The 22,524-nt window shown below is 33.9% G+C and overlaps 2 protein-coding genes across 2 annotated transcripts; both read left to right on the forward strand.

Moving 5' to 3' along the window:
* The first annotated feature begins 4,332 nt into the window (after positions 1–4,332).
* On the forward strand, positions 4,333–11,927 carry LOC140873633 (plasma membrane ATPase 1-like). The gene is made up of 22 exons (XM_073276823.1): positions 4,333–4,520; positions 5,091–5,185; positions 5,603–5,722; positions 5,842–5,940; positions 6,042–6,173; positions 6,294–6,428; positions 6,939–7,118; positions 7,238–7,444; positions 7,596–7,715; positions 7,853–7,972; positions 8,161–8,283; positions 8,650–8,754; positions 8,838–8,982; positions 9,173–9,337; positions 9,416–9,654; positions 9,737–9,769; positions 9,874–9,955; positions 10,070–10,230; positions 10,313–10,522; positions 10,613–10,795; positions 11,011–11,189; positions 11,607–11,927. The coding sequence occupies exons 2-22, from the start codon at positions 5,126–5,128 to the stop codon at positions 11,698–11,700; spliced, it is 2,892 nt and encodes a 963-aa protein (XP_073132924.1). The 5' UTR covers positions 4,333–4,520; positions 5,091–5,125; the 3' UTR covers positions 11,701–11,927.
* A 6,269-nt stretch (positions 11,928–18,196) lies between these two features.
* LOC140873775 (ethylene-responsive transcription factor 5-like) lies at positions 18,197–19,169 on the forward strand. The gene has a single exon (XM_073277022.1). The coding sequence runs from the start codon at positions 18,277–18,279 to the stop codon at positions 18,994–18,996; it is 720 nt and encodes a 239-aa protein (XP_073133123.1). The 5' UTR covers positions 18,197–18,276; the 3' UTR covers positions 18,997–19,169.
* The last annotated feature ends 3,355 nt before the right edge of the window (positions 19,170–22,524 follow it).

The raw sequence follows: 22,524 nt of genomic DNA on the forward strand, positions 1-22,524 counted from the left end.
AATAGGCTAATATTAATATTAATAAAACATAAGTGTGGACTTTTTTTTGAGTTGGGGAAGAGATTTTTGTTATAACTTACAATTGGGCATCGAGATCGAGATCTCATCCCTCATTTGTGATTTTGGTGTCAGACGAGCTACAATTTATTGGCTATATAAGTGTGGATTTAAAACTCACTTATGAGACCAATGTCTTATAGCTCATCTAACATCATGTTCTCAAGTTTGAGACGTGATATGAGGTTCGAGACTCAATTATATAACAATCTCTTTACCAACTCCAAAAAAAAATAAAAAATAAAAAATCTCGCTTTTGGAGTACTAAAAAAACTCATTTATATGGGTTATTATGTTGTTGGGCCTATGAGTCACATCAAAACGAGTTTTCACGTTTTCTTTGGGCTGTGATAGTTTGGTTCGACATATTACATATATGAAAATCTATTCTTACTTGGGTTGGGTTCAGCCTGTCTTCGCATCTATGATTTCAAATTCTTTCTTCGTTTCAACTAGAGCCGTCAGACAGGTCAATCCATAATAAGGCGGGCCGATCCACCAAAAATCCATCATTTGGCAAGTCGAGAATGGGCCGGCCCACTATTTCGACGGGCTAAAAATCCTCAACCCAAACCAAGGGGTTGCGGGTTAGGCGGACCGACCGCGGATTGGCTCGATGCAAATAAAAATAAATAAATAAAAATAAAAAACATTATAATTAATTATAAATTTTATTTTATTTCATAAATATTAATAGAAACATATTAATAAAATTTCTAATTATTGATTTCACACGTATAAGTTTTATATAAAGTAAATAGGTAATGTTTGGGAGAGCTCTAGGAAACACTTCTAAGTTTTTTCTTCACAAAATTTTATATAAAGTAAATAGGTAATGTTTGAGAGAGTTTCTAGGAAACACATCTAAGCTTTTTCTTCACAAAATTTCAAATTTTTGTGAAGAAAAAAAATTAAAAGTGTTTCCTAAAAGCTCTCCCAAACACTACCTTAATAATACAATAAAAATCACAACTTTTATTAAAAAAAATACATCTATATATCACCAAATAATTTTTTTTAAAAAAATTCAGGCCAGCCGCGGCCCCCGCCTTTAGTTGGGTTGAAAAAAATTCAACCCAACCCACTTAAATTATGTGACGGGCCTGGCCGGGCCGTCTTTGGGAGTAGCAATTTTTTTTAGATGATGTCATGAATTTATATTCACAAGACGTGTCTGTTTGAGATTCTTATCTATAATAAAATAATAATAATTTTGACATAAAAATTAATATTTTTCATGGGTCGAGTCAAATAAAAATATGTATCACAAAATTAATCTTTGAGACCGTTTCATAAGATCGTTTCATATGATTTTTTGTATAATTTTACTAGGTCGAGTTTATTTTTAGAATCATGAATGGATCGAGTTTTGGATATAGAAAACTTTATCCATGGTAATACCTAACTTTATATAATATATATATATATATATGTTTTAAAGAATAAATTTCTAAATTTTAAAAAATATAATATTTTTGACTCAAAAAATATATATATAATATTTTTTCGATATACAACGGTATATACGGATACCACATCGAAATCTAGATATACCGTAAAATTTTGACATAATAATTGTGTTAGTTATATGTTTTCGGTATGATATTGGTATAATTTTTTTGTATGCTGTAATTTCGATATGATATGCGGTACGATTCTCGATACGATATAGTACGATATACCACCCTTAAATTCAAATCTCTATATATATATGTGTATATAAAGTTTGATATCACATTAACAGATGAAATCGATTACTCGTACATGACTCAAATTTAATAAATAAACAAATACATATGTGCACATCCTTTACCTCGAAGATAACTAAAAATAGAGTTGTTATACAGCTCTCAAGATATATATATGTACAAAAGAGCTTCTTGTATACATATCGTTGCCTGCCATTAGTTTATTATTCTATATCCGTAAGAGATATGAATGTGATATTGTTCCGTCTTCTTATAGGATACGGGCAAACGCCAATTAAGTCAATAAATAAAAGGACAACTTCTCCCTAAAAAATCATATATATATATATATATTTTATTGAATTAGATCTCAATATCCAACCAGGTGCCTTGATTTGGCTCCTAAGCATTTCTTGCATAGATTAATATTGTCCTCTTCTGATGTTAAATCCTAAGAAATCTTGGTTATGTACGTACAATTTTGGTACCTTAACTTTTTTAATTATATGTGAATGCACATATGTTTGATCACGTCTACAAAAGGACAACAATAATAATACAAGTAATTAATTATGTGACCTTCGGATTAATCACCCAATTAAATTCTTGTACGTTGAATCATCCATGCGGTAGTTGCTACAATTAATCCATTTCATGCGTGCGTGCTTGTAAATTGTAATTGAGTGCGCGAAAGCCAATCCATGGGGAAATTAACCATAACCGAATAAAGTGATTCTTGACTTTTAATTGGTTTAAAAAAATTAGTTATACGTGTTAATTTTTGTTCAGTCTTACTTGAAGCTAAAAGCAAGTTAAATGTTGATTTTGTTTCTACAAAAATGATTTTAATGAAAAATTAATGTTAAAATTATTTATTTATCAAACATTATCTTCACGTTTGTTTTCAAATATTACATATTTATGATTTTTTGTCATTTTTTCATTATTTTTAAATTTAATAACTTCTACAACAATATGATATTTTGCAAACACGTACACTCTTATCTTGATCTTTAATCAATACTAGTAAAAAGATGCACACGCAGATGATGCGTGTGCTAAAACAATGATCAAATCAAATAATTTTTACGGAAGAAAATGACGTGAATCGGTTTCTTTAATTTTGAATTTTGAATTTTAAATTTGAAGTTAAATGTGATTACATGAAAGAATGTGTATTATTCTGACCATTTTGCCTAGAGATGATATGAAGTAGAGTGTGATATTTTAAGGTATACTCGTAATTTGATTTTGGTGTAAGCAAGTGGAACCAAATCGATTTCTATGTGCAGATGAAGTTTTATAAGATAATAAAGATATTAGTCTTAATATTTAATTTACTTTGGATTTATTACTAATTAATAGTAACAAAATATTTTAGTATTTCGTCTCGATTTTTTTTATATGAAAACTATTTCCACCTTGATAATTATCATATATCGTTCACAATGAAACAAAATAATTTGTACGTGACTAGTACTACACTTTCTTTTGGCTTATTTCTTGTTGCGACTTATACAAATTCTCTTGCATGCGACGGGACCTGTAATATTTTAATTAACATACTCACTACATAACAAATATTATCAACCGCTTTTTTTGAGTTATTATCAGGATCCCTTTTCGAATGGCCCTTCTATGTGCTTTCTTTTTTCAAATTAATTAATTTTAAAAGTATTTAAATGATATAATTGCTTTGCATAACAAATGGTTAATTATTGGATGTGAAAGATATATTTAAAGTGTCACACAAAAGACGTAAACATTTCCCAACATACAAGATTATTCAAGTGATTTTGAAGATGTCATCCCCATTTGGCTCTTAAAAAAATCACATTCAAACTCTTATTTCACGATTTTTTTTTATTCTACATTAACATTAGTGCCAATTAATTTCTAAATCATGTGGTGATATAAGACAAAACTCACACCCCCCAAATCGGCTTAAGCTGCAAATGAATCGAGTCGTCTCCCGAATTTTGAAATGGTTTTCGTATGTCGAGTTTGAATAAAACTCAACGAATCTCTAACGACTAATCTATTAAAATCAAAGCAAATAAATAAATAAATAAAAAATCGACTGGTTTTTCGTGAGACCGTCTCACATATTTATACTATTAATTTAATTCTCATTTATAACAAAAACTAATAATTTCGATATAAAATAATATTTTTTCGTGTTGGTCCACCACTGATCATATAAATTTGGGCAATTTGTCCAAAAATCCCCAAATGCAAACATGTTTTGCTTTGGGCTCCCTAATCATAAAATGTGGTACAACATCATATATCATGTGGTACAAAATTATATAAAGATGTGGTACAAATTAACAAAAAATGTACAAAAAAGTGGTCAGAGCTTGCTGAGCAAAACATGTTTGATTTTTGAGCAATTTACCGTATACATTTTTGCTGTGAAGTTTCCAAACCCTTTTTTTTTTTAAAAAAAAACATTTTATCCTTGTGTGTTTTTGGACTACATGCATTTTGGAAGATTCAGTGATTTGTTCGACTCAAGACAGACCGCCCTTTTCCGGTCTCGAGGATTCTTATAGTAGGCGGACATTCAGAAGCAACGCTTGACTCATCCAAGATACAACCAATGCCCGCATTTTCATTCATTGTCTTTGTGCTACCTTATATATATTCCATGAATGTTTTGCTGCTTCTCTCGCTCACATTGTCGGACCATTTGTGGTTTATCCGGCTGCTACACATTTTCCAGAGAGAGGGGTTTGCTTTTCTTGAAATCCCTCCACTTGGGCTGATTCATAGGTACTTTTGATGATCTTGAATTGCTGATTGCTTGTATCATGGTTTTTCAGTGTGGGCTTTGATTTTTATGCACGAGTTCGTGACACCTTACGTTGATTTTCGAAATATGTTCTTGTTTACTGTTGTGATTAAAGGAGATAAACTATAGTCCATCTTTTGTTCTTTAACTTGGAATATCGCGGGAACTTTTTTTGGTAAAATGTGATTCAAGAACTGTTTTTGTGTGACGCTTTGTGATGATGTGCCGTTTGGAATAGTTGTTAAATTTCAAAAATGAGATTCGTGCTATAAAATATGCACATGTTATGTTTGTTTGGAGGAAACAAAGCATTTTGAGATGTGTTTGGTGGACTATAGGACTCAATCTATGCAACTGAATCATGTGTTTGTGTCCAATGAGCAGAAAAAGTAAAATTGAGGCAAAGAACAAATTTTGGAGTTTAGTATCTTTTCCCATCGCGGGTGCTTAAATATATTTTGTACTCAAATTTTCTTGATTGGTTGGTGCTTATCTTCCTTGCCATTTCTTCAATTTCTTAATTTTTGTAATCTTTTTGCGGATTGTTATAGAGAAGCCACGGGGTGCTTAACCCAAACCGGTTGCTATGGAGATGGATAAAACCACAATCGCCATGGAAGCTGTCAATAATGAAACTGTTGATTTGGTGAGATTCAATATAATCATTTATGAGTCAAAAGTGAGGTAGACTATGATACTAATTGATGCTATCTGATAATTTTGGATATCAATTGAGTACAATATGCTTATAGTTACTTGTACGCATGGAGAACAATCATAATGGAACGTGTTCATTGATAATTTATCACAATAGCAGAACATGGAGCACTTTCGTCACGATATATTAGGTTCGTTGATTTGTATGATCTCTTAGCAACTCAAATGTTCACACCAAATTACCAACAATGCGAGGATAGAATTGAATATTACCATTTATGTTTAGGAATGCAAGATATGCACATAATTTATTTACTACTGCTTTTAATTTCTCTGATTGGCTAGGAATTTAGTTCTAGATATTGGTTTTTATCACTATAATGATCTAGACACTTTCTTATGGCAGGAGAATATTCCTATTGAAGAAGTTTTCGAAAAGTTGAAATGCACGGAAGCGGGCCTTAGCTCTGCTGAGGTTCAAAAACGATTGGAAGTGTTTGGATATAATAAACTTGAAGAAAAAGAGGTAGACCAGAACTTGTTCATCTTTTCTCTTGCCACTTTCATCTATACAATGCTATTTCGTGCATCTATAAGACTTCTTCCTTGGCCTGTCTGATCTTTCGGTCTTTATATTACCCGAAGGAGAGTAAAATACTCAAGTTTCTTGGATTTATGTGGAATCCTTTGTCATGGGTTATGGAAGCAGCTGCCATCATGGCTATCGCTATTCCACATGGAAAGGTAAACCCAAAGGAGATTCAGCACTCTATAAGTACTTGTAAAATGAGCATGGAATAATATGGAGCCTATGCCTAAATACTGATGTTCAATTCATGCTTCAGGGAGTTGATTACAGTGATTTTTTCGGAATTCTTGCACTTCTTATTGTGAATTCAACTATAAGTTTTATAGAGGAAAACAATGCTGGGAATGCAGCTGCAGCTTTGATGGCTCGGTTGGCTCCCAAGGCTAAGGTCTGCTATAGGAAAATTTGGATTTATTATTCTGTTTTGCATTTTCTTGAATGCAAAGATATCTTATTTTTTAACAAGGTCTATCTCATAGAAAATTTAATCATATAAGTATATAACTAGGTTTTACGAGATGGAAAGTGGAGTGAAGAAGATGCTTCTGTGTTGGTTCCAGGAGACATAATTAGTATAAAATTAGGAGACATCATTCCTGCAGATGCACGTTTGCTCCAAGGCGATCCACTCAAAATTGATCAGGTAATAGCAAAATACTTGAAAATGTCATCTTTTGAGAATTTTTTTGGGTAAGAATTTAACATGTTGTGATATATATGGTGCTCCTAATCTAAGTCCCAAAAATAAAACAAAAAAGAAGCAAAGAAATGCGAAGGAAAAATAATTGGTTATATTTGTAGATTGTGTTTTCAATGAAATGGCTGACTCAGAAAAATGTAACATTCTGGGCATCTTTGCCCGACACAACGATTTCATGGTTGGCATGGGATTAAAGGTCTCCATTCTGTAGTTTCTGTATGATGCTGTTGGCAATTTGAAAACCGATTGTTAAATTTACATATATTACTGATTTAGAGATTTTTCAATATTTTTTACCTTTCCATAATATTGGAATGGAACTGGAACAGTGACCTATATGATTGCCAATAAGATACATCCTTCAAACTTTGTGTGTCCCATTGCTTTGAATGTGGTTTCAACTAGTTTCAATTGAAGCTTTCAACACCTAATCTTCTTCCTTTCTATCTTTAGTCTGCATTAACTGGAGAGTCACTTCCGGTGAGCAAAAATCCTGGCGACGGTGTGTATTCAGGTTCCACATGTAAGCAAGGTGAAATCGAAGCAGTTGTGATAGCAACTGGAGTGCATACATTCTTTGGAAAGGCAGCTCATCTTGTGGAAAACACTACCCATGTTGGACACTTTCAGCAGGTCTGCACAAGTTCTAATTCATTTAAAATTCCATAGAACGATTTATTTCATTTCCTAGTGTCTTGAGACTTGATTACTGTGAAAATGTTTTGAAATACTACATTTCTTCTATCATTCAGGTCTTGACTTCGATTGGTAACTTCTGCATTTGTTCAATTGCCACTGGAATGGTGATTGAAATTATTGTGATATTTGCGGGCCAACATAGGGGTTACCGTGAAGCCGTAGATAACCTTCTTGTTCTATTGATCGGCGGAATCCCCATTGCGATGCCAACAGTTCTTTCTGTCACCATGGCAATTGGTTCCCACCGCCTCTCTCAACAGGTAGGTAAAATATGGAGTGGTTTTTTTCTTAGTTATTCTGTGCAATGCACACCAAATGCATTTCTTGATATTTGATCACGCGCATGGAAGCCTTTATGGTACGAAATGATTCGGGATCACTTCAAAATTTGATAAAACCGTGTCTTGACAGGGTGCGATAACAAAAAGAATGACGGCAATTGAGGAAATGGCTGGAATGGACGTGCTTTGCAGTGATAAAACTGGCACTCTTACTCTCAACAAACTGACGGTGGACAAAAGTTTAATTGAGGTTGAATTTATTTTACTTGAACGGATAAATGTGCTTAAATTCACTGATAGAGTGGAATAGTTCAAGATTTTCCTCTTGGCTTATTCGACTTTTACTTCATTAAAATGTTGTCAACATCATCATACTGATCATGATAGGTTTTTCCAAAAGACGTTGATAGAGACATGGTCGTCTTGATGGCTGCAAGAGCCTCGAGGCTGGAAAATCAAGATGCTATTGACTGTGCAATTGTATCAATGTTGGATGATCCTAAAGAGGTATTCGATCATCTGAAAAAAATTCTTATTTGACTTCTAATAGTTCTTTCAGTATGTGAGATTTTTTTGTCTGTTGACAATTGGTAAATATGAATTTTCGAGTAAGTTCTTCATAATCTTCTGCTTCTGGTCTTGTCATCATTTAATGACTATCTAGAAATAATTAATGTTTATTTTATTTATGCTAGGCACGAGCGGGAATAACAGAAGTTCACTTCCTTCCATTCAATCCGACTGACAAAAGGACAGCACTTACCTACATAGATAGTGCTGGTGTAATGCACAGAGTGAGCAAAGGTGCACCGGAGCAGGTATCATCGTGCACTAAGCTATTTATGAAATTATGCTGTGAATATAAACCTATTTCAGTAAGTTGCTTGCTTCCGGTACTTTCCAAAACAAATCTGTAACTTTAAAAAGATTTTAGATTGAGATAGGCAAAAATGTAAAAGATATCTTTTGGTGGCCAAAGATATTACAAAATAAAAAAATTTCTAGGTAAAACTTAGCTTTTTTAAAATGTCAGGCAGGATAAATGTTCACCTTTGCCTGAATAGATCAGCCCATGTATGCAATTGATCTAGTAATTATGTTTGTATAATTTTACTATTTGAAAAAAACGTGACCACGGCATTAGGCCGAAGGAACTGAAAAATTAGTATATGATGGACTTGTAGATTCTGAACTTGGCATGCAACAAGTCAGAGATTGAAAAGAAAGTGCATTCAATCATAGATAAATTTGCTGAGCGAGGTCTCCGATCACTTGCAGTGGCACGCCAGGTAGATTCTCCATCGCAATCTTGTAAAATTTCAAGATTTTTTCATTCCATCTTCATGTGCTTATGGATTTATTCTTCCTGCAGGTAGTACCAGAAGGTACTAAGGAAAGTTCCGGTGGGCCATGGGAATTTGTTGGTCTTCTCCCTCTATTTGATCCTCCACGCCACGACAGTGCTGAAACAATAAGAAAAGCTCTTGATCTTGGAGTTAGTGTCAAGATGATTACAGGTGTCCATTGTTGCTAGCAAATTTTTTAAAGCAAAAGATCATGTGCTAGTTCTCATTTTGGATAGCGGTTAAAGTTATTCTCATCCTTGTCTGCTCTCTGTATCTCTGGTTTAATTGCAACATCGTGAAGAGGATACAATGTTGCAACTTTACATGATCCACATAATTAATGGTGATGAAAATTTTCTAGGCGATCAATTAGCCATTGGTAAAGAGACAGGAAGACGTCTCGGAATGGGCACAAACATGTACCCTTCCTCGTCGTTGCTGGGAGGCCATAAAGATTCATCTGTTGCAGCTCTGCCAGTTGAAGAACTCATTGAAAAAGCTGATGGTTTTGCTGGAGTTTTTCCTGGTAAATTGTCTTAACTATGACGCAAAACTTTAAAACCTTCACCATTAAGGTATTTTCAAGTTTTTTCCTTGAATTCAGAACACAAGTACGAGATTGTCAAGATATTACAAAGTCGAAAGCACATTTGTGGAATGACTGGTGATGGTGTCAATGATGCGCCAGCACTGAAGATTGCTGACATTGGAATTGCAGTAGCTGATGCCACGGATGCTGCGCAAAGTGCATCTGATATAGTTTTAACAGAACCAGGGCTGAGTGTTATTATTAGTGCTGTTTTAACCAGCCGTGCCATATTCCAAAGGATGAAGAACTATACGGTAAGACAGAATCAATTCATACATTCCTAAAAGTATGTAAGATTTATTTGAAACTTTTTAATTAGTTCTATTTCCTTTTCAGATATATGCTGTGTCGATCACAATACGTATTGTGGTAAGCCACTTTGCTTCATGACTTTATAGAGTTATGTCATTGTGAATTTGGTTTTTATTGGGCTGAATTGCACGTTTAAACTTTATGTGTTGCTCACTTAACAGATGGGATTTTTGTTGCTAACGGCATTTTGGAGATTTGATTTTCCACCATTCATGGTTCTTGTCATTGCCATTCTTAATGATGGTAAGAGCCTCCGATTTTTAACTTGCAATGGTCCAAATCTAATATCACGATTAATATGGATGCATTTCATGTATTTCTATATTTTTCTTCTTAAATCTGCTGACTTTTCTTCAGGTACTATTATGACGATATCAAAAGACAGAGTCAAGCCATCTCCGACTCCTGACTCATGGAAATTGAGTGAAATTTTTGCTACAGGGATTGTTTTAGGAAGCTACCTAGCTTTGATGACCGTTATATTTTTCCATTTAGCTTATGAAACCTCTTTTTTCGCGGTAACTGCAACACTCTGATTTGTTTTATCCAATCTTGTTATAGTTCATAACTTGCTTCTCATAATTTATGACTCTTTATCAGAACCATTTCAATGTGAAAGATTTTAGTAAGCACATGGGTTATCTAACGGACGACAGTAACAAAGAACTAAAAGCCCAACTGGCATCTGCTGTTTATCTTCAAGTCAGCACCATAAGCCAAGCTTTAATCTTTGTGACACGTTCCAGAGGATGGTCCTTCACTGAAAGACCTGGTTTTCTTCTAGTTTGTGCATTTATCATTGCACAATTGGTAAGAATACCGAAAAAGGTTTTGCTTGTTTGTTTTGTCTTTGCTTTGATTAACAGTTTGCATACTGATGCCGGTGTAATATGTTTACAGGTTGCAACTTTGCTATCTGCGGTGGTGACATGCGATTTATTTGGAATCATGAAAATCGGATGGGGTTGGACAGCTGTGATATGGTTGTATAATATTGTGACGTATTTCTTGCTTGATCCCATTAAATTTGCTGTTCGATATGCACTGAGCGGGAGAGCTTGGGGTCTGTTGCTTAATCAAAGGGTTAGTCAAACCCGCGACTTTCCATATTGTACTTCTACTGTAATTTGGGTTGATTATATTTATAGGATACAACCCTTTTACAGTTACAATAGCAACAAAGTACTAACCAGTTAAGACTTAAACCGCTGTAGAAAACTTTTGTTGATTCATGCTCCCATGAAGTTGTATTTTCACATAGATCAGCTCTTAATGCAAGTTGATTTTTTCCTATGTAGACCGCTTTTACATCTCAAAAGGACTTTGGTAAGGAAGCCCGGGAGGCAGCATGGGCAACCGAACAGCGAACACGTCATGGCCTTCAGTCGGCGGAGGCCAAAATGTTTGCAGACAAACACACATTTAGGGACATCAACATCATGGCCGAGGAAGCTCGAAGACGCGCAGAGATTGCAAGGTCAGTAAAAAAGAAATTCTCCGTTTCAAAGTTTTTCCTAAAAATTCGAGCTCATAAAAGATTACCCAGCAATGGTTTTTGTACTTTCATGCATAAACGGGCGAGGCAACAATGGCCCAAAAATCAGTACCCAAGATCAACTAGATAAAACATATAGCACATGATGACTCTAATAACATGCTAGAATCACCTTTTCCCAAAGATTCGAGATCATGTTAGGTGTTCTATGTATAGTTTATTTACTCAAACACAAGGATTTGAACCTACATTACTTCCGCATGGTTAACGTGGTATAAACAGAGTTTTTTTTCGAAAATCCGAAGTGATGGTAATTGATATACGATGTTTGTCACAGCTCTTTTCAGCTACATAAATTCTCTGAGTGAAACTGCATTGAAAAAAGTTGTGTGCATGCAGGTTGAGGGAACTCCATACTTTGAAAGGAAGAGTGGAATCATTTGCTAAGCTAAGGGGATTAGATATCGACGTCAATCCACATTACACAGTATGATCGCGCTGGTATCAAACCATTTCACACTTCATCAGCACAAGTTGTCATTCCATTTCCGTCCTCTGCGCTTGTATCCTCGCGCGGTATATTCATATTTCCATCAAGGGCTGGTGATCATATGGTTGTGCAGTAACATGTGCGGAATCGGCACAAGAGAGTCAGTCAATAAGAGCAAATGTAACTTTGGCCACTTCAAGTTTTCTCACTAGTGTACTTTTTGGTCTTGATTTATAACCGCACCTAGAATTTGTTACTCCTAAAGTTCATGCAATAAATTTTCTGAATTCATACTTTCTTTTTCTAATCATCAATCCATGATTTCTGTCTGCAAATCATCTCATTATATTTGGCTTTGCTTCCATGATTCTTACCTAGTCTGAGATAATTTGTCCCGCACAATTAAAGAGAATAATCACTATTTTTTTTTTATCGCATCCAATCCTATCCATCCATATTAATCTCTGTGAAAATTAATTCAAATTTATATTATGTTAATCTTGCTTATATTTGTGGAAGGATCTTTTAATAAGTCAATCCTTCTAGTACCAAGTGAGATTCATTCCATTTATTTATATTTTTAATCTTTTATTCATTTGCAACTAATTAGTAACTACCAAAGAGATGAAATTTCCTCGATGAAACACGGAAATGTCGATGCCTCTCATGGGATAGTACCCATGGGTGGCGTGCCATTTTTTTATTGGCACCCATGTGGGGCGGGCAACTAGCTAGTAACTATCAAAGAGATGAAATTTTCTCGATGAAACACGAAAATATCGATGTCACCCATGGGGTAGTACTCATGGGTGGCGTGCCATTTTTTTTATGGTTAGTTCGATCCTACCTCATGGGGTAGGTGGAAGTTTGTGATTGGTGCAAATCATGTGGGCACCCATGAGATACTAGCCCATGGATAGGACCCAATTATCTTTTTTTTTTTTATTGGCCACGGGGCCCCACATGGGTGTAAAAAAAATAAAAAAGAGAAAAAAAGAATGTTTTGAAAACAAAATTCAAGGTTGCGTAATATATCTTTGTTTGAAGTTTGAACTAGTCCAGGAATAACCAATTAAAAATCAATTGGGTACTTTGTCCCATACTGTATATCACCACATCTCCATTACCATATAGTATATGTAAGCACTATGCTCACAGTTTGCGTGATTGTGAAAACATGCATGGAAGGAAAAAAAATTAATTTTATTTATTTTATCAAATTTAAAACAATTATTTAATCATTAATCTAATCACATCATTTAAATTATATTTAATTTTGGGGTTGCTTTGTGATATATAGTTTGGAGACCTAATATATAAGATCTGAGTATGTCTCTTAATCTCACAGAATTATATTCGTGAGAGGGGTTAAAATTTTTGACATAAAAAAATAATAATTTTTCATGAGTCTGACCAGGTTGAAAAGTAAACTAAAATACACTAGAGAATGTTATTTTTCAAAACAAAAAGTTTGACCCAAATCATTTTGCTAATTATCTCTCATAAAACCGTCTCATAAAATTTTTGTTATAAAATTAATTTATAAGATAGTCGGATGTTAATATATAAAAGTTTTTGTTACAAGATGCCCGATGTTAATATAGTTCACCTTATTTATTAGATGGAGTATCCGATGAAAGTTTTCTGAAGTCAAAATATTAAATATATATTACCATGCATGTAACCTCAATGTCAACTTATTGATAATCTTTTTACTCAAAAAAAAAATTATTGATAATTTTCTTGGTTTTAAAAGAAAATAGGAGGACGAGGAAACGTAACATGGAATGAAATATTTTTTTTGACGAAAAAAACACTTCATTATTAATCAACCAAGTCCATATATATTTACAAAAGGATTCAAAAACAGTTTTGTTCATGTTGCCCACGTGATACTATCCCATGGGCAATGTCCCCTCATGATTGGTTAAAATCAATTGGAGCCAATTAATTTGAATCAATCACAACCTGCCATGCTATCCATGGGGTAACAAAGAACACAACTTTTTGAAGGGTGAAGACGCTTGTTTATTTATTTATTTTTTTATTGAAAGGAATTCTTTATTAGAAAAATTGAATTTTCAAATATTAATCTTCAAAAATAATCCCAAATTCTTATTCTTATAAAGTAAAAGATAGAGTATATTAATTTTTTAAAATAAACTAACATTCCACTATAGGGTTTTTATTTTATAAGTGGGAAACAAAGTTTTCTCCCCGAATTTATCAGTATATCTTATTTAAAAAAATATATATTAACAAAAAATAATAATTGTAAGAAATTTTAAATTTGTTAATTTTATGCACATACGTAGAAGAATAACACCTCTATATAAAGAACAACTCCGGTCGCGCGCATGTAATCTTTGCTTTATAAAATTTTCAATTTGCGCTTAAAGTTTCATTTTAGTGTTCCCCGTGGAATTCAACTTAGTGGGCGACAAAGGAAAAAAATAAATTCTAAATATGTTTTTTCTAGTTGTGTTTAAAATGTTTCTTAGGAACATGTATTTTGAACATTATATATTGAGAAAATGGCTTCTTTTTTTTTAATAGTTTCAAAACGAACTTTTTTTAAATCTTAAATGTGATAATCATTTAAAAAAGTATTAGGTTAGTGATAATGATATCACATAATATATTTCGTTTTTAGTACGCAAACAAATTTTTGGGTAAATAATGCGATTTGAAATTTTTACTCTTCAATATTTTATATTTTACGTTTTGTATTTATATGTATATTTCACTTGATATTTATATAAGAAGTCGATTCTTTGACACAATGTGCGAAGCAAGAAAAAGTCAAAAGGATGACAAATAATTTACATCGTAATGGATTTATTCCATCATAAAAAAGCCCGATAAAATGGTCTCACAGGTTAATTTTATAAGATAGATCTTTTATTTAAATTACTCATAAAAAATATTAGTTTTTATGCTAAAAATATTAGTTTTTATGAGTATAATTGATCCGTCTCACTAAATATTTATTCCTTCCAACAGATCTAATTTGGTGTAATTGATATAAAAAAAATGATGTGATCAATTTTATATTTTTTTATTTTAATACAGATAGCTTAGACGTCCACACGTTAGGCGGCGGATGACCACCCGGGTACTATCTAACATTTTTAAATCCTTGATGGGAACAATGTTTGTGATCAATACGTCAAAAATAAGATCGAAATAGCAGGATTTCTGATAGTCCAATAAGATTGACCCAAAAGATTAAAATAAGCGAGGAATTTGAAAACAAATATATATAGAATAATATGTAGTCAAGTTTTCTGTCATGTGCCTTCGAGGAAAAGGCAAGTGATGAGTACATATATAGTTGTTTAAAAATGAATGCCAGTCTCGGGCCTCTGTTACTATTATTTATCCATTGACATGCAAATCATCAAATAAACTTTTATAAATTTTAGACATTAATTTATGTCGCGTTTGGATGAAAGTATTTTAAATCCATGAATTTTGATTATAATTTTAATGTTAACAATGAAACATAGAAAAATTTTAAATTCATAACTTTATTATTTACGCATTACTTAGATGGATTAAAATGGATTGCAAATCACCACTTTATTGGATGAACTTAAAATTCATCGTAACTATCATGAATTACCATATGAACATAAAAAAAAGTGAATTTGAGGTTTACGATATTATTTCTCTAAATAATAAAAGTGTATTTGAAATCCATGAATTTAAAATACTTTTATCAAGCACAACTTTGATGTATTGATTGATGTATTATTGCTATTAAAAAATTTAGAAGAAGGGGTGGTTTTGTTTGAATATCCAAAATTCAAAGCAATCATGGGCTTGACCAACGTATCTTGACTAAAAGAGATAAATTTATCCTGTGCTTGTATGTTAAAGACCAGCAATATATATGATTAATAACCATTGTTTAGGGCCATGGTGAATTAAGTGAAATATCATAAATACAATCTTAAAAACATACACTAGCAATGGTTTCACGTGCATATGCGTGTGTAAAATTAAAAGAGATGATTCGAAGGAGTAGTTTTTTGAAATACATGAGAGAATATTTTCTTAGAAAATTACGGTCTGTAACTTGCTCTTGTGTCATATCATAGATCAATCTGTTTTTAAAATCTCGCATCTTTAATAAGATGGAAAGAAATCATTCAATGTTTTAAGTGAAACAAACCGTCGGCAAATATGAAATATGTGTATTTCATAGTATGAATATAATCGCACATATTTGTCCTTATTATAAGAGACCTTGGGCAAATAATTCTTTTTTTTTGTGTGTGTGTTTTGAGAGAACCTGGGGAAAGTATATTGCAATGTAAACGCTTATTAAATAGTTGGAGCATGATATAGAATAATTTGTGAAGGTGTTGACTTTGGGTCAACATATATTTTTCAGTAACCTAAGTTTAATGACAATTCTCATTGTATATCGTCCTGAATCCCGATAAATCTGGATATACTTATTATTTATACTCATTTGGAAATGACTCTTACTTTATAGTTTATTTACCTTTCTATCATTTCAATTTTAAAATTTAATAATTCTCATTTTAAATTAAAACAGGTTTTTTCTTTCTCTAATATTCTTTTTTCACATAACATAAGCAATTTTTTTTTTTAGAAAACATAACATAAGCATTACGTGTATCATGATCCGGTAATATTTATTAAATTTAAACTATTTTTATACTCTAACTTCGGTATGATAGTGTTTTTAATTAATTCTCAAATCACACTAACTATATATATCACATTTTTATTTGTATTTTATTTTCTCTCCTAATATATTTCGTTTTTATTTTTTTTTAAAAAAAACCACTTTAATATTTATTTTTTTCAAGGAACGCTAGAATCATGTGTGCTTTATTAATTTTAAATGTTTTTTTAAGAAAAAAAACTACTTAATTCTTATTTTTTAGGAACACGTCGGGATGCAATTGTGTAGATTATAGATTATATGTTAACTTAGGATTTATTTAGTAATTGGATTCATAATATATGTGACGACAAGAGAATATATCAGTGTTACTTTTCTGTGTGAATGCAGTAACTTATAAATTACACCAGTCCAATAAAACTATGTATTTCATTTTTATTAAATGTTAGTATAAGAAATTGAACTTTTAACGCACGCAATATTATTGTTAATACTTATAATATTTGGTTGCACTGACTACTTGTAACAATTTGCGATCGGTTCTTCCATGTGATTGAAATGACTAATATGTCATTTTCTGATAATAATAATTATTATCATTATTTATCCATATAATTCAAAGACGGCCAAGAGCAAAACCGTAATTCACTACCTAATCTCAAATTTAATCAATCAACCCAAAAATATTATTATTTATCAATTCATCCCATTCAAATATTTTAATAATCACACAACATTATTCATCGATGTAATCAAATCAATGGTAAACGCTACCTTAAGATACGTGTACCAAATGTTTAAAAAAAATCGAATTAGAGGCAGTAACGGGTGTCAATTTCACAATTTTACAATATGAATAATCAATTAAGCTCATGAAGTCATCCATCTAGATTAATGCTTTTGCGTTTGAGTTCTGCTTTTATACACTACATAAGTTTTCAAATAAGAATATTTTAGTTAATTTGATTCATATTCCCAACAAGTTAATTAGTGTATGGTATGCCAAACCCTCTATATTTAAGCGCCGTATATAGATACATCTTAAAGAAATTCTTGTGTACATGATGAGATCCAAACCTGTTGAATATTTTTTTTTTCAAAACGTTAATTGATTAATGAAAAATCATATATGTACATGTCCAGTCACATACTCGGTTATACGTTATCTTCGAAGTTATAAAACTATTTTAAGGAAGAGATATTTAAGTGTCGTCCGTGAGATAATTTTGTAATTTCAAATGTAACATTGAACCGTGTGTGTAACCGAATTATGTATTCGTAGCACAATTGATTTATATATAAATCAATTTTTTTTTCTTAATTAAATCAATCATTGACGAATAAATAAAGATTACGATTGATATCGAGTTAGTCTATGTTGCATCTAAAATATGTATATTAATAACATTAGATCAAGCAAGTCGCTGAGAAATTTACACGTGATCCAAAGATTAAAATTTCACCGGCAAGTGAAATACGCCATATCCTAGAAAAGAATGTGATTTCTGCCCTACGACCCGACTGGGAATTAGGAACCATCCAGGATAGAAGTTAAGTTGTTAAGTACCGATCTATTATTATATTTTAAATAAGCTTGGCAAATTAAATAAAAGAAATTCAAAATCCAAATGCCATCTCGGCGGGAATCCATCTCATCCAACGGTGGAAAATCACTGAAGACCGACTCAACATAGTTTTCCTGTGAATAATATATAAAAAGTCAAAGATATTTGACCAAAAACTCAGAAATAGAAACAGCATACGAAACCTCTAATGAAAGACTCTAGCTCCCTATAAATATATATATGTGCAAACACAAACACAAGCTAGCAATTCCCCTCTACTAGCTTCCACGTACCAAATATTCCCTTTTTTCTTTCCAAGTACTTGATCCTCAGATCAAATCGAAGCTCGTTTTAATGGCGAACCCGGATGAGGTTTCGGCCATTGAAAATATAAGGATGCATCTTTTGGGTGAATATCCTCCCACCCCACTTTCTTTAATTGCCGATGATCTTTACGGAAATACCAGCTTGTTCAGTTCTTCTGTTTCCAGCTGTAGTTCTCATGAGTATACTAATACAGCACTTGATGAATCTCAGAATAATTATATTCTTGAACCAAGTCAATATAATTACTATCCGAGAGCAAGAAGCGATCAGAGGAAGCCTTCGTTGAAGATCGAACTCCCGGCGGCGAAGCGCGGATTCGGGTGGATCATCGAGTTCTCGGCCGGGTCGTCGGATCATCAGTCGTCGAGCACGCATTACAGAGGCGTGAGGCAGCGGCCGTGGGGCAAGTTCGCGGCGGAGATCCGGGACCCGAACCGGAGGGGAACCAGAATCTGGCTGGGGACTTTCGACACCGCGGAGGAGGCAGCCAGAGCATATGACAAGGCGGCGTTCGAGTTACGAGGGAGGAAAGCGATTCTCAACTTCCCCCTCGAGATCCAGCAGGCGAAGAACGTGTCGCCTCCGGGCGCCGTCGTGGTGGCGGTGGAGGAGGAGGAGGATTTTGGGAGAGAGCCGAAGAGGACCAAGTGTGATTCGGCGGTGAAGGAAGAGATAATGGAGTGGCCATTGACGCCATCGATATGGAGCATGATCGATGCCGCCATCTCCACAGATATGGTTATATGATTATTAACGTACGTACGTAAAATTAAGAATGCTGTATATCAGTTTGGACTGATATCATGAGTTACCTTCACGTAGAATTCAATCCATATTCATGAATAAACTATGTTTAATTAATTTGACTGGTTGTAACAGACGTGTAGAGTTTAATAAATAAAACATGTTTTACAAATTTATTAGCTAGCTTTAATGTTTTTTTTTTTTCGTTTATAAAATATTTTCCCGTTATTAGTTATTAAAATATGCATAAAATAATAACCTCTTCTTTTTTTTAAAATTTCGTGTACAAGTAACATATTATATTTATGAAAACTAAAAAAAGGGGTAAAACAAATGTGGCCATATACTTATATTTTTCATAAAAAACACGACGTTACGTACCTAACAATATTGGTGCATGTAAGTGTTGATTAAAAGAAAAAAAAGAAAAACATCTCATACTAGTGGAAAAACCATCCAGTGAGAAAAAATAACAAAAAATCACACTTTGTGTTTTTTTCGAGGAAGCACTACAACAAAAATGTTAATAGACAAGTGAAAAAACGTTGTTAAAACAAAGTCATGTTGAAAACTAAAATCAACCAAGTGAAAAATTCTTCGTTGGAAGAAATAGTGAAAAAGGATATATAGTGAATGCAAAACATATTCAAGGGTAGTAATTCCTTGGTCTTAATAATTAATGTTCATTGGAACAAGTCATACACACAACCATACATACATATAAAATTTCCGTTGAGAATCTTGGAAAGGTCCGCCCGAAGTGTAAATGATCATTTTTTTTTTATCTCATGTGAGATGTTCCTGAATGAAGCAATGGCATGCATTGATCTCTAATGTGCTGTACTTGTCCTCAATCTCACCTCGGATAAACTTCACTGATTGAGGAATCATTTTTTAAAGTTGAGTCTTGCTTTGGTAACTTGCAAGTATTGGAATTCGAAAATTCCATATCATTAACATCTGTACCAAAACTAGACGAAACAAAAAATGCGGGCTCAGAAGGCAGGGGCAGAGTCAGTGAGAAACTACTGAGCATGAGAGCTGTCGGCAAATGTAGAAAGCAAAGACAAGGGTAGGTGGCAAAAGTACAATAAATGTGATAGAAGCAAATTTTGTAAAGTTTTGCTGACTAACACGGTTGCCACACTTGACACGTTGCGAGAAGAAGAAACCATATGTGTTTTCACATCAATTGAAGGGCTCTATAAATAAATCTCTTCGGTCCTCATTTTCAGTATCCCACAGCTCGAGCAATTCTTCAGTTCTCGAGTGCTTTTCTTCTCTTCAGTATATTTCTATATATATTTGTGAGATAAGTTTTCTCGAGTGAGTGTCTCTTTGGAAACACAGAGAGAGGTTGTAATTCTTTAAATATTATAGTGGAATCTTTTGATCTTGTCCGTGGTTTTTACCCTAATATTTTCTAGGGGTTTTCCACGTAAATCTTGGTGTCTATTTATTCTTCAATTTTCATAGTTTCTATCTCGTGATGCCGCACCTGGGACCAACAAGTGGTATCAGAGCCTTGGCATAAAATTTCTTAAAATTCTGAGTATGCTCTGTGGTTGCAGCTGTGACTGATCTTCCACATCAGAAAAGATTATTTGAAGATTTTATAAGGCATGATTCTTGTAGTCAAGATGACGGCAAAATACGAGATAGAAAAGTTCAATGGGAGCAATTTTTTGCTGTGAAAATTGAAGGTGCAAGCAATTCTAACAAAGGAGCGTTGCTTGGAAGCTATTGGAGATAGACCGGCGGATGTCACGGACGATCAAAAGTGGAACGAGATGAATCACAATGTTGTTGCCAATTTGCACTTGGCTATAGCGGATGAAGTTTTGTCAAGTATCTCTGAAATAAAAAGCGCAAAAGTTATTTGGGATACTCTGACAAAATTGTACGAGGTCAAGTCACTACACAACAAAATTTTCCTAAAAAGAAAGCTTTATACTCTTCGGATGACGAAATCCTCATCGATGACCGAACATATCAACACACTGAATACTCTATTTTCCCGGCTCACGTCTATGGGGCATAAAATAGAGGAAAAAAAACGTGCGGAGCTTCTACTTCAAAGTCTACCAGATTCATACGATCAGCTCATCATCAATGTTACCAACAATGTTCTTTCGGATAATTTAAATTTTGACGACGTCTTAACTGCGGTTCTTGGAGAAGAGAGTCGTCGAAGGAACAAGGAAGATAGGTTGGCAACATCGAAGCAAGCAGAGGCTTTACCGATGACGAAAGGAAGATTGACGGATCGTGACTCCAGTGGGAGCCACAGATATGGTAGATCCAAGTCAAGAAGTAAAAAGAAGAATATTTACTGCTTTAAATGTGGCGGTAAAGGGCACTTCAAGAGAGAGTGTACGAAGAGCATCGATAAGGGATCTCAAGGAAATGTGGTCAGTACTTCAGGCGGTGGTGAAATATTGTTCAGCGAAGCAGCAACAGTTGCGGAAGGCAGACACAAATTTTGTGATGCATGGATTATGGATTCAGGAGCGACGTGGCACATGACGTCAAGGAGAGAATGGTTCGACCAGTATGAACCAGTCTTGGGAAGATCTGTATTCATGGAAAATGATCATGCCTTGGAAATCGCTGGGGTCGGTACCATCAAAATCAAAATATTTGATGGCACTATTCGCACCATACAGGAGGTACGACATGTGAAGGGCCTGACAAAGAATCTTTTGTCTTTGGGGCAATTGGATGATATTGGGTGCAAAACCCGTATTGAGAAAGGGATCATGAAGATTGTGAAAGGCGCGCTTGTGGTTATGAAGGCGGAAAAGGTTGCTGCAAATCTGTATATATTGTTGGGGGAAACACACAAAGAGGCGGAACTAGTTGTTGCATCAATTGGTTTGGGAGAAGAATCAACAATGTTGTGGCATAGAAAGCTTGGACATATGTTAGAACGAGAAATGAAGATTCTCTCTGAACGGAAGCTGTTGCCAGAGCTTACAAAAGTGACTCTACCCTTTTGTGAGCATTGTGTTACCAGTAAACAACACAGATTGAAGTTTGACACATCTACTGCCAAAAGCAAAGACATATTGGAGCTGATTCATTCTGATGTTTGGCAAGCACCGGTGGTGTCCCTAAGAGGAGCGAGATAATTTGTCTCATTTATTGATGATTTCTCTAGGAGATGTTGGGTGTATCCAATCAAGAAGAAGTCAGATGTTTTCGAAGTCTTCAAAGTTTTCAAAGCGCGGGTTGAACTTGATTCTGACAATAAAATCAAGTGTTTGAGGACTGACAATGGAGGAGAATATACCAGTGATGAGTTTGATGCATTTTGTCAGCATGAGGGCATCAAAAGACAGTTCACGACGACGTACACGCCTCAGCAGAATGGAGTGGCAGAGCGGATGAACCGAACTTTGTTGGACAGAACAAGGGCCATGTTGAGTACTGCGGGTCTACCAAAGTCATTTTGGGCAGAAGCAGTCAAAACCGCTTCTTACATCATCAATAGTTCTCCTTCAGTGGCGATTGATTTGAAGACTCCGATGG

This window comes from Henckelia pumila, unplaced genomic scaffold (genome assembly GCF_033568475.1).
Source record: "Henckelia pumila isolate YLH828 unplaced genomic scaffold, ASM3356847v2 CTG_80:::fragment_1, whole genome shotgun sequence".
NCBI lineage: Eukaryota > Viridiplantae > Streptophyta > Magnoliopsida > Lamiales > Gesneriaceae > Henckelia > Henckelia pumila.

Excerpts from the sequence above, each read along its gene's own strand:
- LOC140873633 (XM_073276823.1), top strand. The coding sequence starts at position 5,126 with ATGGAGATGGATAAAACCACAATCGCCATGGAAGCTGTCAATAATGAA. Across the intron at positions 9,655-9,736 it reads AAAGGATGAAGAACTATACG|ATATATGCTGTGTCGATCAC; the intron begins GTAAGACAGAAT and ends TTTCCTTTTCAG. Across the intron at positions 10,523-10,612 it reads CATTTATCATTGCACAATTG|GTTGCAACTTTGCTATCTGC; the intron begins GTAAGAATACCG and ends ATATGTTTACAG.
- LOC140873775 (XM_073277022.1), top strand. The coding sequence starts at position 18,277 with ATGGCGAACCCGGATGAGGTTTCGGCCATTGAAAATATAAGGATGCAT.